At 42.8% G+C, this 16,168-nt stretch overlaps 1 protein-coding gene across 10 annotated transcripts in view; it reads left to right on the forward strand.

The window, feature by feature from the left end:
• Positions 1–16,168, forward strand: part of ABCC8 (ATP binding cassette subfamily C member 8) — a 124,279-nt gene that overhangs the window by 24,699 nt on the left and 83,412 nt on the right. For 9 of the 10 annotated variants that reach the window (XM_043969971.1, XM_043969972.1, XM_043969966.1 and 6 more), the window contains exons 6-7: positions 1,358–1,546; positions 15,514–15,678. In XM_043969971.1, the coding sequence (XP_043825906.1) occupies positions 1,358–1,546; positions 15,514–15,678 (354 nt within the window). The remainder of the gene's footprint in view (positions 1–1,357; positions 1,547–15,513; positions 15,679–16,168) is intronic. The other variant, XM_043969970.1, reaches the window with a different exon arrangement.

The raw sequence follows: 16,168 nt of genomic DNA on the forward strand, positions 1-16,168 counted from the left end.
GTACCTCTGGGCCAAAGGGTATGAACAGTTTAGTCACTTTTCTAGCTCAAGTCCAAGTTGTTTTCCAGAGTGGTTCAACCAATTTGCAGCTCCACCAATAGTGTATCAGTGTGTCTCTCTTCCCATGGCTCCTAAATAACACAAATTATTTCCATCTTTTGTAATCTTTGCCAGTCTCCTGGGTTAGAAGTAAAAACTCAGAGTTGTCTTAATGGATATTTCTCTTATTAGTCATTAAGGAGCACGTTTAAAAAATGACAGGTAACACATATGTCACTTTTAAGGTTTGCCAAGTGCTTTACATATGTTGTCTTATTTGAGCCTCACGATAACCCTAAGAGGTGGGTGCTATTTTTATCTCCATTTTACAGAAACATTGGATAAGGAAACCGTGGCAGGCAGGCAACAAGCCTTTATTGGTTTCTACTGTGTGTGTAGAAAGTATCTGAATCTTTAAAACTTGAATCTAGGTCTTCCTGACTTCAAGTCTAGCCCTTTATCCACTGAACCATCTATCTACCTCATACAGTTCATCATTTACCTTTTGTCTTCTTTTAACTGTTTATTTATAGATTTTAACCTCTTATTATTGGGGCACGACATCAATTTTGCCAATTTCCTTTACATTTTGAAGATCAGAGCTTTATCAGTTATTTAATGTGAAGGTTTTCCCCCATTGACAATTTCTTTTCTAATCCTAATTATATTGATCTTGTTTGTCCAAAAGCTTTCTAGTGATAGCTACCTTTCTGCAACTCCCATTCATTATTTCCCCCTTAGAGCCAAACCAAACAAATCTGATCCCTCTTCCTGATAACAGACCTCTAATTACTTGGGGATAGTTTTTACAGCCATCTAATCCTCGTGATATTCTGAGAAGTAGACAGGGCAGGGATATTATTTCTATTTTGCAGATGGGTAAACTGACCCCAGAGAAGGGAAGATCCCATAGCTAGCCAGTGGCACAGCTACTGACTCCCATCCATCCAGTCTATTTTTGCCTCTCCCTTATGCTGCCTCAACATATATATACACATAAACTATTCACAGAGTTAACAGTCAGGATACTGACCCACTACAATGGGCAGGCTAAATACCTCCAGCTGCCCGGCTCTCCCTAGTTAAAATTGGTTCTGTCCTCTTAATCTCAGCAAGCTCACCCAAGTCCAAGGATACAGCAGCCATTAGGACCTTTGAGTGCTGTATATAGTGTTGTAGTGTTCGAGGACCAGCAGCTGAGTAGAGGTGGGGTGGGGGATGTCTGGGGAGGTGATGGTTATGGTCAATCTCCTGGGAACAGTTTGCCCATCCGCTGTGATGGATCTGACTTTGCCGCTGTGCTTTTTTACTGGACCAGGGGAAGGGCTCCAGATATTCCCAGGGCTCCCGGGCCATCTGGTGTGCTCTCTGCCATGCCTTTGGGAGAAGGCTGGTCCTCAGCAGCACATTCCGGATCTTGGCTGACTTCCTAGGATTCGCGGGGCCACTGTGCATTTTTGGAATTGTCAACCACCTTGGGAAAGAAAATGGAGTCTTCCAGCCAAAGGTAAGCAACCCCTGTGAGCCAAAAGGCCCTCTCTAGGGATCGGGGAAAGGCTCAGCCCATTCCCTCATGGGACCAGTGCAGGGGGAGCCTCCTCAGAAGGGCTTTTGTAAGAGACTGTTGGTGGGTCCGTAATAATCCCTTACCTACTATAAGACAAATAGCTGAATGTATTGGAGAACATGGGGAAAGAAAGGGAAAGAAGGACTTTCAAAGAATAGAGACATAACAACCTTGATCTACAGGGGAAAGGGGTCTGAACTTGGAATTGGGTAACAGGAACTGGAACAGGGTTCCAATCAGGCCTCAGATATTTACTATCTATATGACTCTGGGTGAGTCATTTCATTTTTCTAGGCTTCGGCTTCCCCATCTCTGAAATAAGAGGGTTGGATTTGATGACTTCTAAAATTCCTCCCACTTGTAAATCTATAATCCTGTGACTTGAATTCAAAACACCACCCTGATATTTAGTAGCTGTGTGACCTTGGAAAAGTCACTTACAATCTCTGAGTCTCAGTTCCCTTGTCTGACTTAATAAACCTTAATTTGATAATAATAATTAATAATAATAATAATATAGTTGGCATTTATACATCACTTTAAAACTTGAAAAGTACTTTATATATGTTATCCCAATAGTACCCCACAACTACCCCCTGAGGTAAGTATTGCAAGTATTATCCCTATTTAATAGATGAAGAAATTGAAATTCAGAGGGTTTAAGTGTTTTGCCCGGCATATGGCTAATAAGAGTCAAAGGCAGGATTTGAATCCAGGCCTTCCTAACTGTAAGTCCAGAGATCAGTCCACAATACCAAGCTAAGTTATTGTTAGTATCATGGGCTGCATTTGTGTCTAGAGAAGTCTGGTCTCTTTCTTAAAATCTGTGTGGGAATAGCAGGTCAGATTGGTCTTAAAACAGCATCATTTCCCAAGAGGTGACCTATACCGGCACGGAGTGGAGAAAGTAATGTTCCAGTGAATTTGGGGGTATCCAGAGTGCCCACACTTAGTCCCTGGAGCAGGAATTGTTTGATTCCCTTTTAGCCCACAACCATCAGGGCACCTAACACCTCCTTGAAGATGGAGGGGGCAGGGACCAGGCCTGTGACAGAAGGGCTGCTGTCTGGGGTACCATGGTTTTAAATACTTCTCTTCATGCTCAGATAATGCTGTGTTCTGTGATCTCACTGATAGAGGTATCACTGCCACCCCCACAGATTGGAACTCTTTGGTGCCTCCTAATTCCTATCTGTGTCTTCCCTTAAATCCTCCCCAGAACAACCACCCTGTGTTCCGGGTGCTTTCCCTGGCTCTTTTGATATCTGTAGGATACAAGTATAATACATGGCCATCTATCATCTCTCATTCTTGATACACAATTGGCCCATCTCCTTCTTTTTTTAGTCATTTATGGTGATGGTAGAGTAGAAATAATAATAGATGGGGGCAGCTAGGTGGAATAGTGGAGAAAGCACCGGCCTTGGATTCAGGAGGACCTGAGTTCAAATCTGTCCTCAGACATTTGACACTTACTAGCTGTGTGACCCTGAGCAAGTCACTTAATCCTCATTGCCTCACAAAGAAAAAAGAAAGAAAAGGGAAATATGAAATAATAACAGAGGTAATACCTAGATGTAGAATGGAAATAATAACAATATATATGTAGCACTTTGTTTGCAAACTGCTTTACATATAATCTAATTAGATACTCACAGCAATCCTGGGAGGTAGGTATCATTATTACTCCCATTTTACAGATGTGAAAACCGAGGCACAGAGGGCTCATGCAAGGTCACACAATCAGTAAATGTCTGAGGGAAGATTTAAACACAGTCTTCCTGATGCTGAGTCTAGTACGCTATTCATTACTTCATGTAGCTGGCTTCTCAGGGAAGAGAGAAGAGCAGCCTGGAATGAAGGTTCTTGTGTATCTCCCATATATAAAGATTAATTTAGGGTAGAGATATTGTCATGAAGATTCTGCAGTGATTTGGCTTCCTACCCTTGTGACTTTGTCACTTACCTGCAGAAGTCATCCCCTCAGATGTAAAATTAGGAGGCTGGTCCCAATGAGCGAGCCCCAGGGCCTCTTCAGAGTTCTGATCCTGTGATCCAGTCTCTACTGCCAATTTTTGTGTACAGGTCACCAAAAGTCATATGATGCTTCCCATTTGTCCCTACCACGAATCTTTCCATTGCCCTTTGGGTCAGCTGCAAGCTTAATTCTCCTGAGATCATGGTGTTTGCTGATTCATAGAGCATCCCCAGGAGAATATGGATGGTAAAGAGATGGGGTTTGCAGAAGGGAGCAGCTTGGGATTATTGAAAGCACAGCATGATACTCCAAGTAAATGTAGCCCATTCTCCTACTCACCTCATTCTGTCCATCTGGAGTACTTGTACTAGATCTATGTGCTCGTGGACTAACCAAACATGTTGCCCAACTAACTGCTTTTCATAATCTGAATCAGGCCTTCTTAAACTTTTTCCATTTGCTACGCCCTTTCACCCAAGAAATTTCCATGTGACCCCAGGTATATAGGTATATAAAAATAGTTATACATAACTTTTTACTGTGGCCAAATTTTTCCAAACCCACACATTCAGTTACATGACCCCCATATGGGGTCATAACCATAGTTTAAGAAGCTATGATCTGGATAATAAGCCTCTTTGGGGACAGCTAGGTGGTGCAGTGGATAGAGGGCCAGACCTAGAAGGGGGTAGACTTGTGTTCCAATCTAGCCTCAAACACTTACTAGCCGTGTGACCCTGGGCAAGTCCCTTAACCTCTTAAGCCCCAGTTTCTTCAATTGTAAAATTTGGACAATAATAGCACCTACCTCCCAAGGTAGTTGTGAAAATCAAAATGAGATAATACTTGTAAAACTACATTTAGCACTGTGCCTGGCATACAGTAAGGGCTATGTAAATATTAGCTATTACTATTATTATTATTTGCTTGACCACATTTCCCACAGAGTGAATGAATATCTAGCTCAATCTCTTTCTAATCACAATGAATTTCACTACAAAAGCTATATAGTATTGCAGGGCAGCTTCCATAGATGTCATTATAGGGGGTAGGCCAACAATAATGAAATCCCCCCCTTCTTGGAGATTTTTCTATTTGTTGTCATCCCTTTAAAGGTTATAGTGCAATGTTTATGGACTAACTATGGTTTGTTTCTACAGTATCTGCAATTATCTACAATGATCAAATCCCATGATTCTTGGGGATTTTACTGTCTTTTTATCCATGTAGAGGTTATTATGTATTATTTATAGACTAATGTGTGGTTTATGTATTTTCTACTTTCATTGATGAGTCACTTGAGTCCTTTATAGCTCCTGCATTTTCTATGGAGTGAAATAAAGACTATTTCATACTCCATATGCATTTGTTACCTTGAAAACTTATATAGGAAGGAGCTGTGGACCTTATTCCTGATGTCTGCAGAAGCCTAGGAATGAAATGTGTTCTGATACCCCAGCATAAATTCTGGGTGTAGGCAACATAAACCAAAGGAAGACTATTACTCATATGGAACGCTATCCCTCCCCCACAAAGACTGACCCTTGTTTGTGCAATTCTAGAGCTTGACGGCTCCAAACCATATATTACAGTCATATATTTTATATTGACTTACCTGTGTACATATTCTTCCCCACTGTGAGACATAAGTGCCTTGAACCAGGGACCATCTGACTCTTGCCTGTGTCTGTTCAGCACCTAGCACACTGCCTGAAATATAGGAAGGGTTTATTCAACTGCATTATCCTGGGGATAAAAAAGCTCTAATCCCCATCCTCATTTTTCATTTGGGTCATTACAATCATTCCAGAGGCAGACTTTTGAAGTTCCCCTACCCTGCACTTCCTGGGCCCAAAACATGCTGCTGGTATCTTGACTTAAATGATAGCACTGCAGCAGAGAGCAGGCCCCGCAGGGCGGTGAATGACACAGCCTCAAGGTTGTTTCCCTGAGTCTGGGAGAGATTTATTTCTTGCCTGGTCTGGGCTACTGCCCTGCCCCCAGAGTCTCCTCAGGCCTGGCCAGTCTACAGCTCCACTCTGTATTCTAGAACCCTGATCTCCTTCCAATTTCTAATCCAACATGATCATTACTGATGCAGGGGCCTGGACCCTTTAATCCTACAGCAGGAATTCTTCACCCTTTTAGAGTCATGGGCCCCTTTGGTAGTCTGGTGAAGCCTATGGTCCCCTTCTCAGAATCATATTTTTAAATGCATAAAACAAAATATGTAAGATTTCAGAAGAAACCAATCATATTGAAACAGTTATTTTTTAAAAGTTCATAAACCGCAGGTTAAGAACACCTTTCTTTTTTTTCTTTTTTTCTTTTCTTTTCTTTCTTTCTTTTTCTTTCTTTCTTTCTTTCTTTTTTTGGTTAGGCAATTGGGGTTAAGTGACTTGCCCAGGATCACACAGCTAGTAAGTGTTAAGTGTCTGAGGCCAGATTGAACTCAGGTCCTCCTGACTCCAGGGCCGGTGCTCTATCCACTGTGCCACCTAGCTGCCCCAAGAACACCTTTCCTAAAGGGAAATAGACATTCACCTTAATGCTGAAAAGCATTCCTGGGGTATCCTGTTTTTAAGAAACCCTGCTCTGACTATTTGGTTCACTAGAAAGATCACTGAATGGGGAGTCAGAACAAGAATGCAAATCCTGCCTGTCTCACTGATTTATGCTGTAACCTCAGAAAAGTCCCTCGATTTCCTCTTCTGTAAATTGAAGGCATTGACCTTGTGTTATAGGGAAAAGGTCACTGAATTTGGAATAGAAGGACCTGAGGTAAAATCCTAGCTTTGCTATTCACTATTTATGTGACCTTAAGCAATCTCTGTCCCCCTATGGACCTCAGTTTCCTCATGTGTAAAATAAGGGGATGAACCCCTTGGTTGTCCCCTAAGGTTCCTTCCATAGCTGGAGCTATGAAACTTTCATTCAACAATCTCTAAAGGCTCTCCCAGCTCAATCAGTCTACAACTAAATCTTCCAATTAGAAATGGAAAGGATTAGGATAAGATTATTCCTCTCCCAGAGCTCCAAATATTAGAGAGCAGTTGACACCTGTGGTTTCATTCATTCATCCATCCATTCATTCAACAAATGTTTGTTAAGAACCTACTCTGTGGGGGCAGCTAGGTGGCGAAGTGGATAAAGCACCGGCCCTGGAGTCAGGAGTACCTAAATTCAAATCCGGCCTCAGACACTTGACACTAGCTGTGTGACCCTGGGCAAATCACTTAACCCCCATTGACCCGCAAAAAAAAAAAAAAAAAAAAAAAAAAAAGAACCTACTCTGTGAAAGGTCCTGAGCTGGCATTTTGTTTTGTTTTGAAACTGGAGATTCATCAGGTCCATTGATTGTCTGGAGCCAGAGGAACCTGGGATAAGATGTTGACTTTGCCTTGAGGTTTTTTTTTCCCTTTTCAATCTGGATGCTTTGTCCTTCCCTCTACTTTTCTACAGCCAATTCATTTCAGATTATTATAAAATAGGAAAGTCACTACTCCTGCTGAGGACTGGGATCTTATTCTCCCAGTGAGGAAGAGATTCTAACCTCTTAACCACAAACAAGTGGGAAAAGAAAAAGCAAAGACGTAATTAGTGACTTGAATAATTGATGGCTCAGCCTCATGTAATGCCATTCATCTAATAAGTCCCTAAACCTCAGGCAGCAGTAAATCCTCACAAGGTTTTTATTAAATTTCGTTTTGCCCGAGTTACAATTAATCCTCCACACCTCGCTGCAGGGGGGCGGGAAGAGAGAGATTCTACACCAGGGAATATGAAATGTAATCTCCCAGGCAGAAGGACTTGTCCTCTCTTTGGGCATATTGGATGTTTTGAGAGGTTATATGTTTTCAGCTTCTGCACCTGATCCAGGAACAGTAGAAGAATTCTGCTGCATAATAGCTAGCTAATAATGATAACTAACATTTAGATAGTGATTTTAAGTCTTTACAAAGTTCCTTGCATGTATTATATCAGTTGAACCTTATAACAATCCTGTGAAATAAATACTATTAACATCCCCACTTTATAGATGGGGAAATGAGGCTCAGAGAAATTAAATTACTTGCTCAGAGTCCCACAGCTAGTAAGTATTTGAGTCAAGACTCAAGCTGACTAGTCTAGTGTTTTATGCATTAGGCCACCTAGCTGTCACCACCACCACCACCCCACCACCACCCCACTACCACCTCCAGAGTAAAGGATCATGGCATGGGATAGAGGAATGGCGAAAAGGAGGATCCTACCTTCCTCATGATTTGGAGTACACGAACAGATTTTCTAGACAGGGAATGCTGGGACTTCATGACCCTAACTGGACCAGGAAGGCAGAACTTGTAGCCAACCAGAGAAGTTTAGATTTCTTGAGCAGTCTCTGTTTATTACCCATGGGCTAAGGTTAGAAAGCACCAGAGGGTCTATTTTGAAGCCAGCTGGTCCTGGCCCCAAGGAAGGAGACTTAAGTAGCTTTTGTTTTGTTTTGTTGAGGCAATTGGGGTTAAGTGACTTGCCCAGGGTCACACAGCTAGTAAGTGCCAAGTGTTTGGGGCCAGATTTGAACTCAGGTCCTCCTGAATCCAGGGTTGGTGCTCTATCCACTGCTCCACCTAGCTGCCCTGACTTAAGTGGCTTTTACAGCATCATAGAGATAGAGATAGAGTGGGAAGGGACCTTAGAGGCCATCACATCCAACCCCTTCATTTTATAGACATTGAAACTGAGGTTCAGGGGAGCTAAATGACCTACCCAGGGTCACACATTGAGGAAGTGACAAAGGTAGCATCTGATGAGAGATCTTCCTGGCTCTGAGTCCAACACTCTGTACACTATGTCTTCATATGAGGCTTCTCATTATCTATATCCCAGTCCATAAGGAAGAAGATTGGCCAGCACCATCCCCAGTACTTAACAGCCCTTCTCTCCCCTCCCCCCAGGATGGTGTAGTGGACTCAACCCTCATTTGGAGTCTAAGGCCTGTGTTCAGATCCTGGCTCTGCTACAAGGTCACCTGGTGACCTTGGACAAATTGCGTGACCTCTTTGTTCCTCTGTTCCCTCATCTGTAAATGTGAGGTTGGATTAGGAGATCTCAGAAGTCTCTTCTAAGTCTGAATAATAGCGATTATTATTGTTCATTATGATCAATTAATAATAATAATAATTACTGTTATGATTCCCTCATCTATAAAATGAGGTTAGACTAGAAGACTTCTGAAGTCCTTTCAATAACCACAGCTTGCATTTCCATATGTCTTTAAGGCTGCATCCATCATCTTATTTGCTCTATTGATCCTGGAAATTTTTGTCCCCAAGCGCAGCCTAAAGCCTCCACCTTGCAGCCTTGGCCCATGGGCAGACCTCACTGATGTTGTAAACAGCTCAGCCTGGACTCACTTCAGTTTCCAGGCCAGCAATAGCACATTGTCCTTGGCATCAGCAAGGACGAGCCACTTGTATTGTTTTGTTGGATCACTGAAGGTTTCAGTGTCTCTGCCAGATCTTCCTTCCTCCCCTCTGACCTCCCTCCCTCCCCTGCCTACCTTCCTCCCCAGGGTGATGCACATAGGGGCCAAGGAGTCCTTCATCACTCACTCCCCCCACCATCACATGCAGTACATGCCACTGTTCAGGGCCCCAGGAGGCCGGGAAATTAAATTCATCCCCAGCCCCAGGCGCTGAAATCTGCCACTAGAGCCTGAGCCCAGAAAAGAAGTGTCAGAGGCTGATTCAAGGAAAGACACTTCTAATGGCTTAGGGAGAGGGAGGGAGAGGTGAGAAGAAAGGATGAAGGAGGAGGAAAGGAGAGGGGAAGGAGGGAGGGAGATAGAGAATATAAATGTCTTGGTCTTCCTATGTCCCTTTGTCTTCCTGTGTCTAAAGCTGTGGGTAGGTGTGTGTGTGTGTGTGTGTGTGTGTGTGTGTGTGTGTGTGTGTGTGTGTGTGTGTGTTCTGGGTAAAGATTGCCTTTTGTAGATTTCATCGGGTCCCCTCCCACATATCAATGTCTATTTGCAGCTCATCCTTCCTCAGACACTATCATAGAATCTGTCATGACACTATTAGGCAGAAAGCATCTAAGAACAAAGCCCCAGATGGCTGGCCTAGATCATTTGCTTCCAACTGCCACGTGTCAACCTCACCCAATAACCCTAGAGAGGTAAAGAGGCTTTCTCAGTGTCTCAACTGGCCAGGAGGAAGATGGAGGAATACAACCCATCCCTTGCGCTTTCTGCACAATAGCCTAATACATGGATTTTAAAAGAATATAGAGGTGGCAGCTAGGTGGCACAGTGGATAGAGAACCGGCCCTGGATTCAGGAGGACCTGAGTTCAAATCCAGCCTCAGCCATTTGACACTTACTAGCTGTGTGACCCTGGGAAAGTCACTTAACCCCAATTGCCTCACAATTTTTTTTAATTAAAAGAATACAGATTTGGGAGTCTGATGGTCAAAACTATGAATGGCACCCCAGTTGTATGTCTGCTTTCTGAAAGGATTATCCCTAGCTTAGCCCAAACTGCTCCATATACTATTTTAAACATAAATTTAGGACCCCGGGGCTCTAGAATTAGAATGGACATCAGAGGCCAACTATTCTGACACCTTCACTTTACAGATGAGGAAAGTGAGGCCCAGGGAGGTTCAGTAACTTGCCAACAAGGTCATACAGGTAGTATCAGAGGTAGGATTTGAACCCAGGTCCTTTGACTCCAGAGTCTGTGTCTTACTACTGTACTGTTTATAAAACAGGGGATTTGCCAGTTTCATAGCTAATATTTCACGATCCCCCAGTTGGGTGTAATGGAAAGGGCAATGGATATCGAGTCATAATACCCAGATTCAAGCAGTGTGGCTCTGCTATTGACTGCTTTGCTACCTTGGGTAAGATGCTTCATCTCCCCCACCCCACCCCAGTACTGCAGACTCCCAAACCAACTCCTCTGTCCAATTCTGCCCAGAGCTGCCTGGCCAGACGTTAGATTATTAGATTGCTTTTCAGTGAGCTTCCCAGTCACATCTGTACCCAGTGAGGAAACAACACAATGGCATCCCCTGGGAATTAGCATTTTAGGCATGCCCAGGCTAAGGTCTACATTAAAAAAAAAACAAATGGGGAAAATGGGTGGCATGTGTCTGTGATTCTGACAAGTAAACAGTCAAGTTACAAGTATTTTTTAAATGCTCACTATATGTCATGTGTTGTGCTACATGCGCTGGGGCTACAAATACTCAAGGAGATTGAATCCAATAAAGGATAATAGCACATAAATGGAAGCTCTGGGAGAAATTCACCCACAGAAGGGGATTTCAAGGACAAGGGGCTCTTCCAGGGCAGAAGCACGGTGACAAAGTTCAGAGAATCATCAGCAGACCCAGGAGAAGAAATACAGAGTGAGGGGTGTGTGTACTGTCAGTATGAATTTTTTAAAAACCAACACAAAAAACCCCAAACCAGCCAGAAGACAGGCATCTCCAGTCCCCCTGGTAGTCAGAAATTCGTCCCTGACTTCACTGAACTAGGTCTCCAGGTGAGGAATTGATTATCTCTATGCTTCCAGATTTCACTACCTTTTTTTGGGGGGGAGAGGTCAGGCAATTGGGGTTAAGTAACTTGCCAAGAGTCACACAGCTAGTAAGTGTCAGATGTCTGAGGCCGTATTTGAACTCAGGTACTCCAGACTCCAGGGCTGGTGTTCTATCCATTGAGCCACCTAGCTGCCCCTCACTACCTTTTTACTCAATTTTCACTATTTTCCATTTTTCACCATCTTTATCTACAGCTTCCCCCCACCCCCAAGATTCCCTGTATTCTGATTCAAGATACATAGGCCCTGGGGGCAGCTAGGTGGTGTAGTGGATAAAGCACTTGCCCTGGATTCAGGAGGACCTGAGTTCAAATTTGGCCTCAGACACTTGACACTTGCAAGTTGTGTGACCCTGGGCAAGTCACTGAATCCTCATTGCCCTGTGCCCCCAAAAAAGATATATGGGCCCTCCATTCTGCCCTTCTCCCCCAACTAGGCCTTACTGCACATTAGGGAGATTATTTGTGAGCTAGGTAGCACCCAGAGAGGATGCATCCCATCATATGTTGCCATCTCTCTCTGGGGCTTGGATGATCCCTCATTAAGAACATATTGCATCCTTTTGGTGTCTGCTTCCTGCTATTCCTCAAGGGGAGAGAATCTCCCTTTAAGAGGATGTGTCCTGATTATGTGTGTATAAGCATGTATAGACATGTTGGCTGTGGGCATGGCTGTCCCCCCAAAGTTCTACCCTGTGCTCTCTGCTCTCTCTATTCTCTCACTTGGTGACCTTATCAGCTCCCATGAGGTTAATTATCATCTCTAGGCAGATGACTCATAGATGCATATATCCAACCCCACTTTCTCTACCTACACTCTAGTCTCACATCACCAAATGCATAATAGGCATTTCAAATCATAGATATCTCAACTCACTTGTCTGAAAGCTTGTTTCTCCCCAGCCCCACTTCTTCCACTTTTTCAGACTTCACTATTTATGTCAAGGGTACCAACATCCTTCCAAGGCACTCAGGTTTGCAACCTCATCATCCTCAGACCCTCGTTTTCCCCTATCCCACATGTTCAATCACTTGCCAAGTCTTAGCAATTTTATCTCCTCAACCCTTGAATCCACCCCCTTCTTTCCACTACTCTAGGGACTCAACACCTCTCACCTGGACCATTAGTCTCCCAAACGGTCTCTCTGTCTCCAGTCTCTTCCTTCTCCAATCTATCTTCCCTGCAGCTAAACGAGATTCTCCATAACACAAGTCTGGCCTTGTTATTCTCAGTCTCAAAAAAACCTTCAGTATTTCCCTATTACTCCAAGTATCAAATATAAACTCTTCTATTTTTCTATTTATATTTTCTATTTCTATTTTTCTATTTCTATTTTATATTTCTATTTTTCATTTAAATTATTTTTAAATTGTATTTTTTAATCCATAGAATAAAACAAGCATTTCCATAATAGTATAATTTTTGAAAAGATGATTACACACAAAACTGCAAATATACTATGTACAACTTTCTATTTTTAAAATATATAATAAAGTTATCATGTAAACTTCCTTTTTTCTTTTTCCTTTTTTTCTTTCCTGCCCCCTGCCCTAGAGATGGCTGCCATTAGACACAAATATATGTGTGTGTACATATGTAGATATGTATGATCATTTTATACATACTTCTATTTTAAAATTCCTTTTAAACCTGGCTGTCCTTTCCATCCTTATTATATTTTAATTCTGATATAGTTCTTCCCTTCATGTGCTCCATGATTGAAACAAATTGGTCTTCTTGCTGTTACTCACCTGTAAACACTCCATCTTCTGCCTCAGTGACTGCACTGGCGATGTCCCATGCACAGCATAAACTCTGTCCTCACCTCTGCCTCCTAGAATCCCTGGTTTCCTTCAAAACTCAGTTTGTGAAATCTTTTGCTATCTTCTCTCCCCATATGCTAGTTCCTAGTGCTTTCTCCTCAAAATTATCTTGGATTTATTTTGTTATCTATTTTTATTTTCTCTGTCTCTGATAGAATGCAAGCCCTTGGAGGTCATGGATTCTTTCACTTCTGTCATTGCACTTCAAACACTACCTGGCACTTAGTAAGTGCTTAAGAAATGTTTGTTGCTTAATCAGTTGATTGGTTGACTGTGAACAGAATTCTACTGTGCCCTGTAGCTGAGAACCTGGGAGTCCCTCCTCTGATACCAAGGGGCTGGAGCATAAGACTGCTAAAGAAGAGAATATACTTGTCCTGTTTTTCTCTACTTTGTTTTGATGGGATTTTCACTTAAAAGCTAATGAGTTCAATATCATTTCACGGGAAGTGTACTGTTCCATCTTCATGCAAATAGTGCTGTAGTTCAATCTGTGAGTGCCTGTTTACCAGGATCAAAGTGTTTCTTATAGCTGCCTATGTTGCCTCTGAAAGAAAACACTCTTATTCCCCGGTGTCTTTAGCGAGAAAATGGTTTTCCTGGCTGCCTATTATGGGCAGACGCTAACTGAGGACTGCATCCAAGTGGACATTTAGACTTTAGAATGGCAAAGCCAGGAGTGACCTGAGCATTTAGCTATCCCTACCCCCTCATTTTGCAGAAGAGGAAACTGAGGCCCAGGGAGGGAAAGCGATGGATTTTCCTGCTCTTACATACCGGCATGGCATGATTGGGAATTGAACCTTAAAATATCCAAGGCAGTATTCTTTCTGCTATAATCCAATAATAGAATTATAGGAAACCTGGGGCAAGGGACATCTGCCTAAAATGAACACCAGTCTTTCCACTTACCTCACTTAGACAGCAATGAATGGCTAAGTATTCTCTAGTTATCTTCCATTCTTGGGCAACCATAACTCACCTAGCCCTGTCAGTTGCTTCCTACTAGTATGAGTAGCAATGTTGGCTGACTACATTTTAATGACAGAAGATGGATAACAAACATCGAGGGACTTGTTCCAACTGCTCTGACTTCAGCTAATCAGTGATTCTTTCAGTGTTTTTGCTGCTTCACCTGGGGACCCAGGCTCAGCTGCAAACTGCTCACAGCAGTACCCCTGCACAGAGAACTAGAGAACTGGGGCCTGGGCGAAAATCTAGTCCTGTTCCTCTTGTCCCCATGTCGAGGGTAGGAGGGCATGCTTAGGCTTTCCTTTAAGCTGATAGAAATGTTCAGTTGGCTTTAATGATCATCAGCTCAAGTACAAATATGCATCCTGCACAACTGCAGGACAGGAAAAGCATAGCTTAGACAGAAGCTTGTGTGAAAACAATCCCAGGGGTTTTAGTGGATTATAAATGCAGTCCATAGTCAATGATGGGACATGGGATTGTAGGATGCATTCGAAGAGGCGGAATGTCTGGGACCAGGATGGAAAGAGCTCTCATTAAATTCTTCCCTGCTCCAACCACATCTGAAGGTTTTCTGTTGTGGTTGTTCAGTTGTTTTCAGCCATGTTCAACTCTTTGTAACCATACTTGGGCTTTTTTTGGCAAAGATGTTAATGTGGTTTACCATTTCTTTCTCCAGCTCATTTTACAGATGAGGAAACTGAGGCAGACAGGGTTAAGTGACTTGTCTGGGGTCACACAGATAGTAAGTGTGTGAGGCCAGATTTGAACTCAGGTCTTCCTGACTCCAGGCCTGATGCTCTATCCACTCTGCCACCTGGCTGCCCTCAGTTTCTGAAGGTACCCTCTAAAGATACCTTTTAGGAAATTGACAAGCCAGAAGATGTACATCAGAGGTCAAGCAGGATAGTAAGGGAACTCATAGATATGTCTTACATGGATTGATTAAAAGAACTGAGGATGTTTATCCTAAAGAAGGGGAGACTTGGGAGGGACATGATCCCTGTTTTCATCTATCTGCAGGGCTGTTCCCAAAGAGCAGACTAGAAGCAAAGGGTGGAAGTAGAACAAAGGCATATTACACCAGGAGTTAAGGAAATAAAATGTCTGCAATGGGCTCCCTAGGGAGGTAGTGAACTCCCCATCACCTAGTCATAGTCATGGCCATAGATCTAGAGCTGGGAGGACTTTAGAGATCATCGAGTCCCACCACCCATCATTTTACAGAGGAACTTTGTCACAGAGAGGCTAAGTTATTTGCCCAAAATTATCTAGGGAGAAAGAAGAACTAAGATTTTAAACTAGGACCCATGACTCCAAGTTCAAAGAAAGTCTCTAGGCAAATTGTGGGTTACTACTGGGTAACCACTTTTCAGAAAAGTTGTAGAGGCAATTTCTGTTCAGGGAAGAGCCTGTGATGATTCCCACCAATGACAATATGTGCCCTCTTCCAACATACAAAGTGTCCCATAAGTCTGCCTAACAGTGGGATGAGTTGTCAGTGATGATATTTACCTACACGCTGTGCTTTTCAACCAACAGACTAAGTTCCTCGGTGTTTACTTTGTCTCCTCTGAAGAGTTCCTTGCCAACGCCTATGTGTTGGCTGTGCTCTTGTTTCTTGCCCTCCTACTACAAAGGACGTTTCTGCAAGCATCCTACTATGTTGCCATTGAAACTGGAATCAACTTAAGAGGAGCCATACAGGTATGGAAGGGCATTGGATGGGTGTGTGTTGAGTTCCTCAGTATATCCCTTCTCTTCAGCTTGAACAATAATCCCAACTGACATTTCTGTGAGCATTTTAAAGGTTTTATAAAGTCTTTTCCTCCCAACAGCCCTGTGTGATAAACAGTATAAGTATTATTATGTCCTGGTTGAAGATGGGGAAAAATGAGGTGAGAGGAGTAGAATGACTTGCCCAAAGTCACACAGCTAGTGAGAATTGGAGCTGAAATTTTAGCCCAAGCCCTCTGATTGTAGGTTCTATACTTTTCCCTTTACCCCACATGACTTCTCAGGGAAGGTCACAAGCTCTCTAAATAATTCTCCTCCAGATTCATCTCCATAGAACCTCTCAAAATATCTTCTGCTGTTGATTGATTTTAATGGGTTTTTATTGATATCATTTAATTTTTCATTACCTAGAATTCCTCTTGTATCCCTCTCTCTCCCTGTCCTAGAAAACCGTACTTTA

The sequence above is a fragment of the Dromiciops gliroides genome, chromosome 6 (genome assembly GCF_019393635.1).
Source record: "Dromiciops gliroides isolate mDroGli1 chromosome 6, mDroGli1.pri, whole genome shotgun sequence".
Lineage (NCBI taxonomy): Eukaryota > Metazoa > Chordata > Mammalia > Microbiotheria > Microbiotheriidae > Dromiciops > Dromiciops gliroides.